This window comes from Salvelinus alpinus, chromosome 17 (genome assembly GCF_045679555.1).
Source record: "Salvelinus alpinus chromosome 17, SLU_Salpinus.1, whole genome shotgun sequence".
Lineage (NCBI taxonomy): Eukaryota > Metazoa > Chordata > Actinopteri > Salmoniformes > Salmonidae > Salvelinus > Salvelinus alpinus.
The window spans coordinates 51,240,455-51,259,370 of NC_092102.1; the positions used below are offsets into that span (position 1 = coordinate 51,240,455).

General features: G+C 46.9%; 1 protein-coding gene across 2 annotated transcripts in view; it reads right to left on the bottom strand.

The window, feature by feature from the left end:
* Positions 1–18,916, bottom strand: part of LOC139543144 (FYVE, RhoGEF and PH domain-containing protein 1-like) — a 181,076-nt gene that overhangs the window by 119,542 nt on the left and 42,618 nt on the right. The window contains exon 1 of one of the 2 annotated variants that reach the window (XM_071349372.1): positions 9,268–9,948. The exons of the other annotated variant lie outside the window; for it this stretch is intronic. Coding sequence (XP_071205473.1) covers positions 9,268–9,325 — 58 coding nt within the window. The 5' untranslated portion in view covers positions 9,326–9,948. Of the gene's footprint in view, positions 1–9,267; positions 9,949–18,916 lie in introns of those variants that run through there. 2 annotated transcript variants of the gene reach the window in all.

Genomic DNA, 18,916 nt, shown 5'->3' on the forward strand with positions numbered 1-18,916 from the left:
AGGGTATATGCAGCTATTCTCAGTGGTGTAGTGGAGGGTATATGCAGCTATACTCAGTGGTGTAGTGGAGGGTATATGCAGCTATTCTCAGTGGTGTAGTGGAAGGTATATGCAGCTATACTCAGTGGTGTAGTGGAGGGTATATGCAGCTATACTCAGTGGTGTAGTGGAGGGTATATGCAGCTATACTCAGTGGTGTAGTGGAGGGTATATGCAGCTATACTCAGTGGTGTAGTGGAGGGTATATGCAGGTATACTCTGCGGTGTAGTGGAGGGTATATGCAGCTATACTCTGCGGTGTAGTGGATGAATGTGTCAAATACCTGACTGGGCCCTGCATCACGTGGTATGGCTCGTTATATTGTTGTGTGCGTGTTTGTGTACTGACGAACATGTAACTTGGTTTCAGAAGAAAATCCCCATTAGGTTGGGGGCTTTCATCAAGGTTAGTGTTTCTTTAGGTTGGGGGCTTTCATCAAGGTTAGTGTTTCTTTAGGTTGGGGGCTTTCATCAAGGTTAGTGTTTCTTTAGGTCGGGGGCTTTCATCAAGGTTAGTGTTTCTGTAGGTTGGGGGCTTTCATCAAGGTTAGTGTTTCTGTAGGTTGGGGGCTTTCATCAAGGTTAGTGTTTCTGTAGGTTGGGGAGTTCATCAAGGTTAGTGTTTCTTTAGGTTGGGGGCTTTCATCAAGGTTAGTGTTTCTGTAGGTTGGGGGCTTTCATCAAGGTCAGTGTTTCTGTATGTTGGGGGGCTTTCATCAAGGTTAGTGTTTCTGTTGGGGGCTTTCATCAAGGTTAGTGTTTCTGTAGGTTGGGGGCTTTCATCAAGGTTAGTGTTTCTATAGGTTGGGGGCTTTCATCAAGGTTAGTGTTTCTGTAGGTTGGGGGCTTTCATCAAGGTTAGTGTTTCTGTAGGTTGGGGGCTTTCATCAAGGTTAGTGTTTCTATAGGTTGGGGGCTTTCATCAAGGTTAGTGTTTCTGTAGGTTGGGGGCTTTCATCAAGGTTAGTGTTTCTGTAGGTTGGGGGCTTTCATCAAGGTCAGTGTTTCTGTATGTTGGGGGGCTTTCATCAAGGTTAGTGTTTCTGTAGGTTGGGGGCTTTCATCAAGGTTAGTGTTTCTGTAGGTTGGGGGCTTTCATCAAGGTTAGTGTTTCTTTAGGTCGGGGGCTTTCATCAAGGTTAGTGTTTCTGTAGGTTTGGGGCTTTCATCAAGGTTAGTGTTTCTGTAGGTTGGGGGCTTTCATCAAGGTTAGTGTTTCTTTAGGTTGGGGGCTTTCATCAAGGTTCGTGTTTCTGTAGGTTGGGAGCTTTCATCAAGGTTAGTGTTTCTGTAGGTTGGGGGCTTTCATCAAGGTAAGTGTTTCTTTAGGTTGGGGGCTTTCATCAAGGTTAGTGTTTCTTTAGGTTGGGGGCTTTCATCAAGGTTAGTGTTTCTGTAGGTTGGGGGCTTTCATCAAGGTCAGTGTTTCTGTATGTTGGGGGGCTTTCATCAAGGTTAGTGTTTCTGTAGGTTGGGGGCTTTCATCAAGGTTAGTGTTTCTGTAGGTTGGGGGCTTTCATCAAGGTTAGTGTTTCTGTAGGTTGGGGGCTTTCATCAAGGTTAGTGTTTCTGTTGGGGGCTTTCATCAAGGTTAGTGTTTCTGTAGGTTGGGGGCTTTCATCAAGGTTAGTGTTTCTATAGGTTGGGGGCTTTCATCAAGGTTAGTGTTTCTGTAGGTTGGGGGCTTTCATCAAGGTTAGTGTTTCTGTAGGTTGGGGGCTTTCATCAAGGTTAGTGTTTCTATAGGTTGGGGGCTTTCATCAAGGTTAGTGTTTCTGTAGGTTGGGGGCTTTCATCAAGGTCAGTGTTTCTGTATGTTGGGGGGCTTTCATCAAGGTTAGTGTTTCTGTAGGTTGGGGGCTTTCATCAAGGTTAGTGTTTCTGTAGGTTGGGGGCTTTCATCAAGGTTAGTGTTTCTTTAGGTCGGGGGCTTTCATCAAGGTTAGTGTTTCTGTAGGTTTGGGGCTTTCATCAAGGTTAGTGTTTCTGTAGGTTGGGGGCTTTCATCAAGGTTAGTGTTTCTGTAGGTTGGGGGCTTTCATCAAGGTTAGTGTTTCTTTAGGTTGGGGGCTTTCATCAAGGTTAGTGTTTCTGTAGGTTGGGGGCTTTCATCAAGGTCAGTGTTTCTGTATGTTGGGGGGCTTTCATCAAGGTTAGTGTTTCTGTAGGTTGGGGGCTTTCATCAAGGTTAGTGTTTCTGTAGGTCTGGGGGCTTTCATCAAGGTTAGTGTTTCTGTAGGTCTGGGGGCTTTCATCAAGGTTAGTGTTTCTGTAGGTTGGGGGCTTTCATCAAGGTTAGTGTTTCTGTAGGTTGGGGGCTTTCATCAAGGTCAGTGTTTCTGTATGTTGGGGGGCTTTCATCAAGGTTAGTGTTTCTGTAGGTTGGGGGCTTTCATCAAGGTTAGTGTTTCTGTAGGTTGGGGGCTTTCATCAAGGTTAGTGTTTCTATAGGTTGGGGGCTTTCATCAAGGTTAGTGTTTCTGTAGGTTGGGGGCTTTCATCAAGGTCAGTGTTTCTGTATGTTGGGGGGCTTTCATCAAGGTTAGTGTTTCTGTAGGTTGGGGGCTTTCATCAAGGTTAGTGTTTCTGTAGGTTGGGGGCTTTCATCAAGGTTAGTGTTTCTTTAGGTCGGGGGCTTTCATCAAGGTTAGTGTTTCTGTAGGTTGGGGGCTTTCATCAAGGTTAGTGTTTCTGTAGGTTGGGGGCTTTCATCAAGGTTAGTGTTTCTGTAGGTTGGGGGCTTTCATCAAGGTTAGTGTTTCTATAGGTTGGGGGCTTTCATCAAGGTTAGTGTTTCTGTAGGTTGGGGGCTTTCATCAAGGTTAGTGTTTCTGTAGGTTGGGGGCTTTCATCAAGGTTAGTGTTTCTTTAGGTCGGGGGCTTTCATCAAGGTTAGTGTTTCTGTAGGTTGGGGGCTTTCATCAAGGTTAGTGTTTCTGTAGGTTGGGGGCTTTCATCAAGGTCAGTGTTTCTGTATGTTGGGGGGCTTTCATCAAGGTTAGTGTTTCTGTAGGTTGGGGGCTTTCATCAAGGTTAGTGTTTCTGTAGGTTGGGGGCTTTCATCAAGGTTAGTGTTTCTTTAGGTCGGGGGCTTTCATCAAGGTTAGTGTTTCTGTAGGTTTGGGGCTTTCATCAAGGTTAGTGTTTCTGTAGGTTGGGGGCTTTCATCAAGGTTAGTGTTTCTTTAGGTTGGGGGCTTTCATCAAGGTTCGTATTTCTGTAGGTTGGGAGCTTTCATCAAGGTTAGTGTTTCTGTAGGTTGGGGGCTTTCATCAAGGTAAGTGTTTCTGTAGGTTGGGGGCTTTCATCAAGGTTAGTGTTTCTTTAGGTTGGGGGCTTTCATCAAGGTTAGTGTTTCTGTAGGTTGGGGGCTTTCATCAAGGTCAGTGTTTCTGTATGTTGGGGGGCTTTCATCAAGGTTAGTGTTTCTGTAGGTTGGGGGCTTTCATCAAGGTTAGTGTTTCTGTAGGTTGGGGGCTTTCATCAAGGTTAGTGTTTCTGTAGGTTGGGGGCTTTCATCAAGGTTAGTGTTTCTGTTGGGGGCTTTCATCAAGGTTAGTGTTTCTGTAGGTTGGGGGCTTTCATCAAGGTTAGTGTTTCTATAGGTTGGGGGCTTTCATCAAGGTTAGTGTTTCTGTAGGTTGGGGGCTTTCATCAAGGTTAGTGTTTCTGTAGGTTGGGGGCTTTCATCAAGGTTAGTGTTTCTATAGGTTGGGGGCTTTCATCAAGGTTAGTGTTTCTGTAGGTTGGGGGCTTTCATCAAGGTCAGTGTTTCTGTATGTTGGGGGGCTTTCATCAAGGTTAGTGTTTCTGTAGGTTGGGGGCTTTCATCAAGGTTAGTGTTTCTGTAGGTTGGGGGCTTTCATCAAGGTTAGTGTTTCTTTAGGTCGGGGGCTTTCATCAAGGTTAGTGTTTCTGTAGGTTTGGGGCTTTCATCAAGGTTAGTGTTTCTGTAGGTTGGGGGCTTTCATCAAGGTTAGTGTTTCTGTAGGTTGGGGGCTTTCATCAAGGTTAGTGTTTCTTTAGGTTGGGGGCTTTCATCAAGGTTAGTGTTTCTGTAGGTTGGGGGCTTTCATCAAGGTCAGTGTTTCTGTATGTTGGGGGGCTTTCATCAAGGTTAGTGTTTCTGTAGGTTGGGGGCTTTCATCAAGGTTAGTGTTTCTGTAGGTCTGGGGGCTTTCATCAAGGTTAGTGTTTCTGTAGGTCTGGGGGCTTTCATCAAGGTTAGTGTTTCTGTAGGTTGGGGGCTTTCATCAAGGTTAGTGTTTCTGTAGGTTGGGGGCTTTCATCAAGGTCAGTGTTTCTGTATGTTGGGGGGCTTTCATCAAGGTTAGTGTTTCTGTAGGTTGGGGGCTTTCATCAAGGTTAGTGTTTCTGTAGGTTGGGGGCTTTCATCAAGGTTAGTGTTTCTATAGGTTGGGGGCTTTCATCAAGGTTAGTGTTTCTGTAGGTTGGGGGCTTTCATCAAGGTCAGTGTTTCTGTATGTTGGGGGGCTTTCATCAAGGTTAGTGTTTCTGTAGGTTGGGGGCTTTCATCAAGGTTAGTGTTTCTGTAGGTTGGGGGCTTTCATCAAGGTTAGTATTTCTTTAGGTCGGGGGCTTTCATCAAGGTTAGTGTTTCTGTAGGTTGGGGGCTTTCATCAAGGTTAGTGTTTCTGTAGGTTGGGGGCTTTCATCAAGGTTAGTGTTTCTGTAGGTTGGGGGCTTTCATCAAGGTTAGTGTTTCTGTAGGTTGGGGGCTTTCATCAAGGTTAGTGTTTCTTTAGGTCGGGGGCTTTCATTAAGGTTAGTGTTTCTGTAGGTTGGGGGCTTTCATCAAGGTTAGTGTTTCTGTAGGTTGGGGGCTTTCATCAAGGTTAGTGTTTCTTTAGGTCGGGGGCTTTCATCAAGGTTAGTGTTTCTTTAGGTCGGGGGCTTTCATCAAGGTTAGTGTTTCTGTAGGTTGGGGGCTTTCATCAAGGTTAGTGTTTCTGTAGGTTGGGGGCTTTCATCAAGGTTAGTGTTTCTGTAGGTTGGGGGCTTTCATCAAGGTTAGTGTTTCTGTAGGTTGGGGGCTTTCATCAAGGTTAGTGTTTCTTTAGGTCGGGGGCTTTCATTAAGGTTAGTGTTTCTGTAGGTTGGGGGCTTTCATCAAGGTTAGTGTTTCTTTAGGTTGGGGGCTTTCATCAAGGTTAGTGTTTCTGTAGGTTGGGGGCTTTCATCAAGGTTAGTGTTTCTGTAGGTTGTTGGGGGCTTTCATCAAGGTTAGTGTTTCTGTAGGTTGGGGGCTTTCATCAAGGTTAGTGTTTCTGTAGGTTGGGGGCTTTCATCAAGGTTAGTGTTTCTATAGGTTGGGGGCTTTCATCAAGGTTAGTGTTTCTGTAGGTCGGGGGCTTTCATCAAGGTTAGTGTTTCTGTAGGTTGGCGGTTTTCATCAAGGTTAGTGTTTCTTTACTTTGGGGGCTTTCATCAAGGTTAGTGTTTCTGTAGGTTGGGGGCTTTCATCAAGGTTAGTGTTTCTGTAGGTTGGGGCTTTCATCAAGGTAAGTGTTTCTGTAGGTTGGGGGCTTTCATCAAGGTGTTTCTGTAGGTTGGGGGCTTTCATCAAGGTTAGTGTTTCTTTAGTCTGGGGCTTTCATCAAGGTAAGTGTTTCTGTAGGTTGGGGGCTTTCATCAAGGTGTTTCTGTATGTTGGGGGCTTTCATCAAGGTTAGTGTTTCTGTAGGTTGGGGGCTTTCATCAAGGTTAGTGTTTCTGTAGGTTGGGGGCTTTCATCAAGGTTAGTGTTTCTGTAGGTTGGGGGCTTTCATCAAGGTTAGTGTTTCTATAGGTTGGGGGCTTTCATCAAGGTTAGTGTTTCTGTAGGTTGGGGGCTTTCATCAAGTTTAGTGTTTCTGTAGGTTGGGGGCTTTCATCAAGGTTAGTGTTTCTGTAGGTTGGGGGCTTTCATCAAGGTTAGTGTTTCTATAGGTTGAGGGTTTTCATCAAGGTTAGTGTTTCTATAGGTTGGGGGCTTTCATCAAGGTTAGTGTTTCTGTAGGTTGGGGGTTTTCATCAAGGTTAGTGTTTCTTTACTTTGAGGGCTTTCTCAAGGTTAGTGTTTCTATAGGTTGGGGGCTTTCATCAAGGTTAGTGTTTCTATAGGTTGGGGGCTTTCATCAAGGTTAGTGTTTCTGTAGGTTGGGGGCTTTCATCAAGGTTAGTGTTTCTGTAGGTTGGGGGCTTTCATCAAGGTTAGTGTTTCTGTAGGTTGGGGGCTTTCATCAAGGTTAGTGTTTCTATAGGTTGGGGGCTTTCATCAAGGTTAGTGTTTCTGTAGGTTGGGGGCTTTCATCAAGGTAAGTGTTTCTGTAGGTTGGGGGCTTTCATCAAGGTTAGTGTTTCTTTAGGCTGGGGCTTTCATCAAGGTTAGTGTTTCTTTAGGTTGGGGGCTTTCATCAAGGTTAGTGTTTCTTTAGGCTGGGGCTTTCATCAAGGTTAGTGTTTCTTTAGGTTGGGGGCTTTCATCAAGGTTAGTGTTTCTGTATGTTGGGGGCTTTCATCAAGGTAAGTGTTTCTGTAGGTTGGGGGCTTTCATCAAGGTTAGTGTTTCTTTAGGCTGGGGCTTTCATCAAGGTTAGTGTTTCTGTAGGTTGGGGGCTTTCATCAAGGTTAGTGTTTCTTTAGGCTGGGGCTTTCATCAAGGTTAGTGTTTCTTTAGGTTGGGGGCTTTCATAAAGGTTAGTGTTTCTGTAGGTTGGGGGCTTTCATCAAGGTTAGTGTTTCTTTAGGTTGGGGGCTTTCATCAAGGTAAGTGTTTCTACAGGTTGGGGGCTTTCATCAAGGTTAGTGTTTCTTTAGGTTGGGGGCTTGCATCAAGGTTAGTGTTTCTGTAGGTTGGGGGCTTTCATCAAGGTTAGTGTTTCTACAGGTTGGGGGCTTTCATCAAGGTTAGTGTTTCTTTAGGTTGGGGGCTTTCATCAAGGTTAGTGTTTCTTTAGGTTGGGGGCTTTCATCAAGGTAAGTGTTTCTGTAGGTTGGGGGCTTTCATCAAGGTTAGTGTTTCTGTAGGTTGGGGGCTTTCATCAAGGTTAGTGTTTCTGTAGGTTGGGGGGCTTTCATCAAGGTAAGTGTTTCTACAGGTTGGGGGCTTTCATCAAGGTTAGTGTTTCTGTAGGTTGGGGGCTTTCATCAAGGTTAGTGTTTCTGTAGGTTTGGGGCTTTCATCAAGGTCAGTGTTTCTGTATGTTGGGGGGCTTTCATCAAGGTTAGTGTTTCTGTAGGTTGGGGGCTTTCATCAAGGTTAGTGTTTCTGTAGGTTGGGGGCTTTCATCAAGGTTAGTGTTTCTTTAGGTCGGGGGCTTTCATCAAGGTTAGTGTTTCTGTAGGTTGGGGGCTTTCATCAAGGTTAGTGTTTCTGTAGGTTGGGGGCTTTCATCAAGGTTAGTGTTTCTGTAGGTTGGGGGCTTTCATCAAGGTTAGTGTTTCTGTAGGTCGGGGGCTTTCATCAAGGTTAGTGTTTCTTTAGGTTGGGGGCTTTCATCAAGGTTAGTGTTTCTGTAGGTTGGGGGCTTTCATCAAGGTTAGTGTTTCTTTAGGTCGGGGGCTTTCATCAAGGTTAGTGTTTCTGTAGGTTGGGGGCTTTCATCAAGGTTAGTGTTTCTTTAGGTTGGGGGCTTTCATCAAGGTTAGTGTTTCTGTAGGTTGGGGGCTTTCATCAAGGTTAGTGTTTCTTTAGGTTGGGGGCTTTCATCAAGGTTAGTGTTTCTGTAGGTCGGGGGCTTTCATCAAGGTTAGTGTTTCTGTAGGTTGGGGGCTTTCATCAAGGTTAGTGTTTCTACAGGTTTGGGGCTTTCATCAAGGTTAGTGTTTCTTTAGGTCGGGGGCTTTCATCAAGGTGTTTCGGACAGATAAGACAGCCAAGACATCAGACAGATAAGACAGCCAAGACGTTGGACCGATAAGACAGCCAAGACATTGGACAGATGAGACAGGCAAGACGTTGGACCAATAAGACAGCCAAGACATCGGCCCGATAGGACAGCCAAGACATTGGACAGATGAGACAGCCAAGACATCGGACAGATAAGACAGCCAAGACATTGGACAGATGAGACAGCCAAGACGTTGGACCAATAAGACAGCCAAGACATCGGCCCGATAGGACAGCCAAGACATTGGACAGATGAGACAGCCAAGACATCGGACAGATAAGACAGCCAAGACATCGGCCCGATAGGACAGCCAAGACATTGGACAGATGAGACAGCCAAGACGTTGGACCGATAAGACAGCCAAGACATCGGCCCGATAGGACAGCCAAGACATTGGACAGATGAGACAGCCAAGACGTTAGACCGATAAGACGAGAGTTGCACAAGACACGTGGGGGAAGGTGTTGTGGGTGATGATTGGTTAGTAGATTAAGCCAATGAGTAATGATTCTCCCGGCACTCTGTACTGACTAACGAAGGCCAAGTTCAATGCATTGGTCCACCAGACCTTCCGCACATTTGGGAACGATATTGGTAGCTGCTATTCGAGATCCTTGGGACCCCATTTGAAGTTGAAATGTAAAATGGTTAAGGTTAGGATTAGGGACCTTTCAAGGTTCCCAGACAGCACTAACCAAACGTTTGAAGCTCGCTCTGGCCCCCCTCCATCCATGATGTTGCACCAAGGAAGTGATGTGATTTTGATCATGTGCTTTCTCTGCAAGGGCTTAGTAACAATAGTTTAGATTTATCTCTTGTCAGGATTAAGCTGTCCCAATTTATATGATGTCTCACTCTATTCGAATTCACCCTTTGGATGGCCTCTGGAATCAAACCCGCAACTCTGGCGCTGCAAGCGCCATGCCACGCTCTATCAAACTAAGCCATATAGGACTACCAGTTGTTCACACAGAGTGGCATTCCTTCGTTGGAGAATTTTTTTGCCAAAATTAGAGTATACCCACTTCTCCACGCACCCCTACAGCAATGACTATGCTCCATAAATCATTGACACCGTTTCCACTTCTGCTGCATCGCATCACCTATAGCAACATGGGTGCACGGTATACTCCCTCCTCCCTCTCATCTGGTCGACTCCTCGACGCATTACTACACGTAGCCTAGCGCACATCCACTGCGGTCAAATGGCTATATTGATCCGTATATTTATTAACTGCGCTTTTTATATGGTGGGTGGGGGGGACGGGGGGGGGACGCTAGAATGCACAACAAGGACAATGGATGATGGCTAATAAATTAATCTATATAGACTTACCCCGGAGCACACTGGTTTTATCCATGTACATAGCGCAGCAAAACACAAATCCAGTCATTAAAAAAACCCGAACGGGAGACAGAATCTCCCAATCGCAACGGAATAAGAACCTAGGCGATGGGACCGAGCCACACAGTTAAGGCTGTATTCCTATTTCTAAAGCAATCCCCGGATGTTCTGTCTGCCACCGAAGAACAGACAGCGAGCCTACATTTAAAAAAAAAAAGTGTTCTATATATATATATATATAGGTTAAAATATGTAGGTTAAATGGCTGTGAACGGGGAAAGGCAGTCGGGATGGCCCTCCCTGGTCGTCAGAGCGCCGGGCGTAATGACAGCTTCGGTTCAGCAGCAGCCGCGGCAGCATCCTCTGCTCACTGGGTCAAGCGCAGGGATGATATTACGAGCATCAAGCAACAAATGATTTTTCCTCTGGCAGCACAACGATCTCCTCTTAATAAACTATAGTCTTACAAATGTGGTGCATGATACACGATGAATAATCCATCAATCAATGTAGACAATTGTAGATTATTATTTTTTTTAACGTCAGCGTCAACGGATTTAAAAAATATATATATATAGTGTTGCTTTGCGGCCCACCACCCCTCTCTCTCCTCTCCGCTGCTGTCCTAGTATCACAGCGCCAGAGTGCAGCATCATATTGCCAGTGGAATCACATGCATTATGACCCCAGCCAGCCGAGCCTCCCTCCCCCCTTTCTCCCTCTCCTCTCTCACACTCCCCTCCCGTCTCTCCATCCATCTACCTCACTACGACATCCTCCCTCTCTCTCTTTTTTTCAGTTTCCTTGACAACAAATTAGAGGTAGAGTATATTTGTTTGGTTCTATATCGGGAAGGAAGGCACGGTGATGCCGAAACGTTGATAAATACCCATTCAATTGCTGGGAGATTATACATGGCGTATGCGACTTACTTGATTTCCATAGTCTATATCAGAACACAACACTTGTAGACAGACATGCTACCGTAATGTCTAATGAAATAGGCATCACGGCAGCTAGCTGGATTTCAGCCGCGCTACAGTGGATCAATGATAATAGCTATAGTGCCTCGTTTAACTCGCTGTGACGTCATTGTCTTTATTGATGGCACAGCCTATTCTTATTCATTTGTTCAGATTCAGATGGGCTGTTTGGTTCAGACAGGACTAAGGATTTGGGTTGACACACACACACACACACTAACACACACACACACACACACACACACACAGTAGAACTAGGCCTGTAAGGTTATACAGATACTAGCTACTTCTATTGTCATAGTGCTGCTCAGTGTGTGTGTGTGTGTGTGTGTGTGTCTGTGTGTGTGTGTGTCTGTGTGTGTGTGTGTGTGTATGTGTGATGTTGTGTTGTATTGTATTGTATTGTGTTGTGTTGTGTTGTGAGAGAGAGAGAGAGAGAGAGAGAGAGACGCATGTGTGGCTGTCATAGATAGTGGGAATTATAAACCTCCACCTCCACCCCTCCTTCTCCCTCTCTTTGGCCCGTGTCGGGTCACCCTGCTGGGGGTGCTGAATGAGCAGCTCAGCCCTCCAGCCCTGGCTCTCTCTGACGCCACTAAATGGAGAGATTTACCCTCTTGATTTCCCCAGAGAGAGTGCCATCTGCCCACTGTCACCATACCACCACACACACACACACACACACACACACACACACACACACACACACACACACACACACACACACACACACACACACACACACACACACACACACACACACACACACACACACACACACACACACACAGCATGACAACAGAACATGTGACACCCTGCTACATGCTAATGTTAATTGAGAGAGAGAAACACCATTGACACGTGGTCTATTGTACTGTATACACATGCAGAGACCCACCATCACCACCATCACCCCATTACCACCATCACCCCATTACCACCATCATCACCACCATCACCCCATTACCACCATCACCACATCACCACCATCACCCCATCACCACCATCACCCCATCACCCCATCACCACCCCATCACCACCAACACCCCATCACCCCATCACCACCATCACCCCCATCACCACCATAACCCCATCACCATCACCACATCACCCCCATCACCACATCACCCCCATCACCCCAATCACCCCAATCACCCCATCACCACCATCACCCCATCACCACCATCCCCACCATCACCCCAATCACCCCATCACCCCATCACCAACATCACCCCATCACCAACATCACCAACATCACCATCACCCCATCACCCCAATCACCACCATCACCCCATCACAACCATCACCCCAATCACCACCATCACCCCATCACCACCATCACCCCATCACCATCACCATCAGCACCATCATCACCCCATCACCACCATCACCATCACCACCATCACCATCACCACATCACCCCATCACCACCATCACCACATCACCCCATCACCATCACCACATCACCCCATCACCACCATCACCACATCACCCCATCACCATCAGCACCATCAGCACCATCAGCACCCCATCACCATCACCACCATCACCACATCACCCCATCACCACCATCACCACAATCACCATCACCACATCACCCCATCACCCCATCACCATCACCATCAGCACCATCATCACCCCATCACCACCATCACCATCACCACATCACCCCATCACCACCATCACCCCATCACCACCATCACCACATCACCCCATCACCACATCACCATCACCATCAGCACCATCATCACCCCATCACCACCATCACCATCACCCCATCACCATCACCACCATCACCACCATCACCACATCACCCCATCACCACCATCACCACATCACCATCACCACCATCACCCCATCACCACCATCACCCCACACACACACCATCACCCCCCACCACACACACACCACACCCCCCACCACACACACACCATCACCCCCCACCACACACCATCACCCCCCACCACAACCCACAGGTCTTGGCAGAACTGAGCGATTTCTCCTCAAACTGGTGAGTACTAGCCATTTCCTTCCTCTGTCCTAAAGCATGAAACACACTGAGAATCTGACTGCTGCTAGAACAAAATACCTACCTGGTCCTCCAAACACTAACCCTGGTCCTCCAAACACTAACCCTGGTCCTCCTAACACTAACCCTGGTCCTCCTAACACTAACCCTGGTCCTCCAAACACTAACCCTGGTCCTCCTAACACTAACCCTGGTCCTCCAAACACTAACCCTGGTCCTCCTAACACTAACCCTGGTCCTATAACCCTGGTCCTATAACCCTGGTCCTCCTAACACTAACCCTGGTTCTCCTAACACTAACCCTGGTCCTCCTAACACTAACCCTGGTCCTCCTAACACTAACCCTGGTCCTCCTAACACTAACCCTGGTCCTCCTAACACTAACCCTGGTCCTCCTAACACTAACCCTGGACCTATAACCCTGGTCCTATAACCCTGGTCCTCCTAACACTAACCCTGGTCCTATAACCCTGGTCCTCCTAACACTAACCCTGGTTCTCCTAACACTAACCCTGGTCCTCCTAACACTAACCCTGGTTCTCCTAACACTAACCATGGTCCTCCTAACACTAACCCTGGACCTATAACCCTGGTCCTCCAAACACTAACCCTGGTCCTATAACCCTGGTCCTCCTAACACTAACCCTGGTCCTCCTAACACTAACCCTGGTCCTCCTAACACTAACCCTGGTCCTCCTAACACTAACCCTGGTCCTCCTAACACTAACCCTGGTCTTCCTAACACTAACCCTGGACCTATAACCCTGGTCCTCCAAACACTAACCCTGGTCCTCCTAACACTAACCCTGGTCCTCCTAACACTAACCCTGGTCCTCCTAACACTAACCCTGGTCCTCCTAACACTAACCCTGGTCCTCCTAACACTAACCCTGGTCCTCCTAGCACTAACCCTGGTCCTCCTAGCACTAACCCTGGTCCTCCTAACACTAACCCTGGTCCTACAACCCTGGTCTTCCTAACACTAACTCTGGTCCTCCTAACACTAACCCTGGTCCTACAACCCTGGTCTTCCTAACACTAACCCTGGACCTATAACCCTGGTCCTCCTAACACTAACCATGGTCCTCCTAACACTAACCCTGGTCCTCCTAGCACTAACCCTGGTTCTCCTAGCACTAACCCTGGTCCTCCTAGCACTAACCCTGGTCCTACAACCCTGGTCTTCCTAACACTAACCCTGGACCTATAACCCTGGTCCTCCAAACACTAACCCTGGTCCTACAACCCTGGTCCTCCTAACACTAACTCTGGTCCTCCTAACACTAACCCTGGTCCTATAACCCTGGTCCTCCTAACACTAACCCTGGTCCTCCTAACACTAACCCTGGTCCTTCTAACACTAACCCTGGTCTCTTATCTAGAGTCGCTACAGTAGTGAGTCATTTAGCAGACTCTCTGATCCAGAGCCACTACAGTAGTGAGTCATTTAGCAGACTCTCTTATCCAGAGTCACTACAGTAGTGAGTCATTTAGCAGACTCTCTGATCCAGAGCCACTACAGTAGTGAGTCATTTAGCAGACTCTCTGATCCAGAGCCACTACAGTTAGTGAGTCATTTAGCAGACTCTCTTATCCAGAGCCACTACAGTAGTGAGTCATTTAGCAGACTCTCTGATCCAGAGCCACTACAGTAGTGAGTCATTTAGCAGACTCTCTGATCCAAAGTGACTACAGTAGTGTTACTTCCAACGAGTTACTACCAACGAGTTACTACCAACGGGACTTTAAAAACTGTAACATCTTATGCTTCAAGAAGTCGTAGCTGAATGGCGACAACATCAAAATACAGCTGGCTGGCTATACGATGTAGCGGCAGGATAGAACAGCGGCATCTGGTAAGACAAGGAGCGGCAGTCTATGTATTTTTGTAAACAACAGTTGGTGCACGAAATCTAAGGAAGTCTCTAGCTAATGCTCGCCTGAGGTAGAGTATCTCATGATAAGCTGTAGACCACACTACCTACCTAGAGAGTTTTCATCTGTAATTTTCGTAGCTGTTTACATACCACCACAGTCAGAGGCTGTCTATCGTTGTCTCTGATTGGGAACCATATTTAGGCAGCCATATTCATTAGGTAGTTCGTGGGTGATTGTCTATGTCTATGTTGCATGTATGCACATTGTTTATATAGCTTCACGTTCGTTGTTTTGTTTAGTTTGTAAAGTGTTCTTCGTTTTCGTCTTCATTAAACGAGAAGATGTATTGTTATCACGCTGCGCCTTGGTCCTCCTCTCTTCCACCATACGACGATCGTGACACATAAGCAAACAAGAAAATGCTCACCCAGAGGCGGCGCTCCTAATAGCCGGGGACATTAATGCAGGGAAACTTAAATCTGTATTACCAAATTTCTATCAGCATGTTAAATATGCAACCAAAGGAAAAAGAACTCTGGACCACAAATACTCCACACACAGAGACGCATACAGAGCTCTCCCTCGCCCTCCATTTGGCAAATCTGACCATAATTCTATCATTCTATCCTGCTGATTCCTGCTTACAAGCAAAAATTAAAGCAGGAAGCACTCGATCAATAAAAAAGTGGTCAGAGGAAGCAGATGCTAAGCTACAGGACTGTTTTGCTATCACAGACTGGAATATGCTCCGGGATTCCTCCGATGGCATTGAGGAGTTTACCACATCAGTCACTGGCTTCATCAATAAGTGCATCGATGACATTGACACCACATCAGTCACTGGCTTCATCAATAAGTGCATTGATGATGTCGTCCCCACAGTGACTGTACGTACATACCCCAACCAGAAGACATGGATTACAGGCAGCATACACACTGAGCTAAAGGCTAGAACTGCCGCTTTCAAGGAGCGGGACTCTAACCCCGAAGCTTATAAGAAATCCCGCTATGCTCTCCGATGATCCATCAAACAGGCAAAGCGTCAATACAGGACTAAGATCGAATCGTACTACACCGGCTCTGACGCTCGTCGGATGTGGCAGGGCTTTCAACCGTTACAGACAACAAAGGGAAGCACAGCCGAGAGCTGCCCAGTGACACGAGCCTACCAGACGAGCTAAACTACTTCTATGCTCACTTTGAGGCAAATAACACTGAAACATGCACGAGAGCACCAGCTATTCCAGAAGACTGTGTGATCACGCTCTCCATAGCTGATGTGAGTAAGACCTTTAAACAAGCGACCATTCACAAAGCCGCAGAGCCAGACGGATTACCAGGACGTGTACTGCGAGCATGCGCTGACCAACTGGCAAGTGTTTTCACAGACATTTTCAACCTCTCCCTGTCTGAGTCTGTAATTCCAACATGTTTTAAGCAGACCACCATAGTCCCTGTGCCCAAGGACACAAAGGCAACCTGCCTAAATGACTATAGACCCGTAGCACTCACGTCTGTAGCCATGAAGTGCTTTGAAAGGCTGGTCATGGCTCACATCAACACCATCATCCCAGAAACCCTAGACCCACTCCAATTTGCATACCGCCCCAACAGATCCACAGATGATGCAATCTCTCCATTGCACTCCACACTTCCCTTTCCCACCTGGACAAAAGGAACAACTATGTGAGAATGCTATTCATTGACTACAGCTCAGCGTTCAACACCATAGTGACCTCAAAGCTCATCAATAAGCTAAGGACCCTGGGACTAAACATCTCCCTCTGCAACTGGATCTTGGACTTCCTGGCGGGCCGCCCCGCAGGTGGTGAGGGTAGGTAACAACACATCCACCACGCTGACCCTCAAAACAGGGGTGTGTGCTCAGCCCCTCCTGTACTCCCTGTTCACTCATGACTGCACGGCCAGGCACGACTCCAACACCATCATTAAATTTGCCGATGACACAACAGTGGTAGGCCTGATCACCGACAACGACGAGACAGCCTATAGGAAGGAGGTCAGAGACCTGGCCGTGTGGTGCCAGGACAACAACCTCTCCCTCAACATGATCAAGACAAAGAAGATGATTGTGGACTACAGGGGAAAAAAGGACCGAGCACGCTCCCATTCTCATCAACGGGGCTGCAGTGGAGTGGGTTGAGAGCTTCAAGTACCTTGGTGTCCACATCACCAACAAACTAACATGGTCCAAGCACACCAAGACAGTTGTGAAGAGGGCACGACAAAACCTATTCCCCCTCAGGAGACTGAAAAGATTTGGCATGGGTCCTCAGATCCTCAAAATGTTCTACAGCTGCACCATCGAGATCATCCTGACTGGTTGCATCACCGCCTGGTATGGCAACTGCTCAGTCTCCGTCCACAATGCACTACAGAGGGTAGTGCGAGCGGCTCAGTACATCACTGGGGCCAAGCTTCCTGCCATCCAGGACCTCTATAACAGGCGGTCTCAGAGGAAGGCCCTAAAAATTGTCAAAGACTCCAGCCACCCTAGTCATAGACTGTTCTCTCTGCTACCGGGCGGCAAGCGGTACCGGAGCACCAAGTCTAGGTCCAAGAGGCTTCTAAACAGCTTCTACCCCCAAGCCATAAGACTCCTGAACATCTAGTCAAATGGCTACCTAGACTATTTGCAGTGCACCCCCCTCCATCTCACCCACCTCTTTACACCACTGCTACTCTCTGTTGTCATCTACATTTACATTTAAGTCATTACATTTAAGTCATTTAGCAGACGCTCTTATCCAGAGCGACTTACAAATTGGTGCATTCACCTTATGATATCCAGTGGAACAGCCACTTTACAATAGTGCATCTAACTCTTTTAAGGGGGAGGGGGGGGTTAGAAGATTTATATTCTAACCCTATTTATAGTCACTTTAATAACTACCTACATGTACATACTACCACAAATAACCGCTGCCCCTGCACATTGACTCTGTATCATGGCTATAGTCTCACTATTGTTATTTCATTGCTGCTCTTTAATTACTTGTTACTTTTATCTCTTATTCTTATCTGTATTTTTTGGAAACTGCATTGATGGTTAGGGGCTCGTAAGAAAGCATTTCACTGTAAGGTCTACCTGTTGTATACGGCGCATGTGACTAATAACATTTAATTACATTTTATTTTATTATTTATTTTATTTTAACAGTCCCAGTGGGAGACTGTTCCTTCTCTAGACTGCTGATAGATACTGATCCCAGTAGGAGACTGTTCCTTCTCTAGACTGCTGATAGGTACTGATCCCAGTAGGAGACTGTTCCTTCTCTAGACTGCTGATAGGTACTGATCCCAGTGGGAGACTGTTCCTTCTCTAGACTGTCGATAGGTACTGATCCCAGTGGGAGACTGTTCCTTCTCTAGACTGCTGATAGATACTGATCCCAGTAGGAGACTGTTCCTTCTCTAGACTGCTGATAGGTACTGATCCCAGTGGGAGACTGTTCCTTCTCTAGACTGTCGATAGATACTGATCCCAATGGGAGACTGTTCCTTCTCTAGACTGCTGATAGGTACTGATCCCAGTGGGAGACTGTTCCTTCTCTAGACTGTCGATAGATACTGATCCCAGTGGGAGACTGTTCCTTCTCTAGACTGTCGATAGGTACTGATCCCAGTGGGAGACTGTTCCTTCTCTAGACTGTTGATAGGTACTGATCCCAGTGGGAGACTGTTCCTTCTCTAGACTGTCGATAGATACTGATCCCAGTGGGAGACTGTTCCTTCTCTAGACTGTCGATAGGTACTGATCCCAGTGGGAGACTGTTCCTTCTCTAGACTGCTGATAGATACTGATCCCAGTGGGAGACTGTTCCTTCTCTAGACTGTCAATAGATACTGATCCCAGTGGGAGACTGTTCCTTCTCTAGACTGTCGATAGATACTGATCCCAGTGGGAGACTGTTCCTTCTCTAGACTGTCGATAGGTACTGATCCCAGTGGGAGACTGTTCCTTCTCTAGACTGTCGATAGATACTGATCCCAGTGGGAGACTGTTCCTTCTCTAGACTGCTGATAGATACTGATCCCAGTGGGATACTGTTCCTTCTCTAGCCTGTCGATAGATACTAATCCCAGTGGGAGACTGTTCCTTCTCTAGACTGTCGATAGATACTGATCCCAGTGGGAGACTGTTCCTTCTCTAGACTGTCGATAGGTACTGATCCCAGTGGGAGACTGTTCCTTCTCTAGACTGTTGATAGGTACTGATCCCAGTGGGAGACTGTTCCTTCTCTAGACTGCAGATAGATACTGATCCCAGTGGGAGACTGCTCCTTCTCTAGACTGTTCCTTCTCTAGACTGTCAATAGATACTGATCCCAGTGGGAGACTGTTCCTTCTCTAGACTGCAGATAGATACTGTTCCCAGCGGGAGACTGTTCCTTCTCTAGACTGTCGATAGGTACTGATCCCAGTGGGCGACTGTTCCTTCTCTAGACTGCTGATAGGTACTGATCCCAGTGGGAGACTGTTCCTTCTCTAGACTGTTGATAGATACTGATCCCAGTGGGAGACTGTTCCTTCTCTAGACTGCTGATAGATATTGATCCCAGTGGGAGACTGTTCCTTCTCTAGACTGCTGATAGGTACTGATCCCAGTGGGAGACTGTTCCTTCTCTAGACTGCTGATAGATACTGATCCCAGTAGGAGACTGTTCCTTCTCTAGACTGCTGTTCCAGTGCTTTAAAAGTAAAAGCATATTTACCTAGCTCTGTGGAG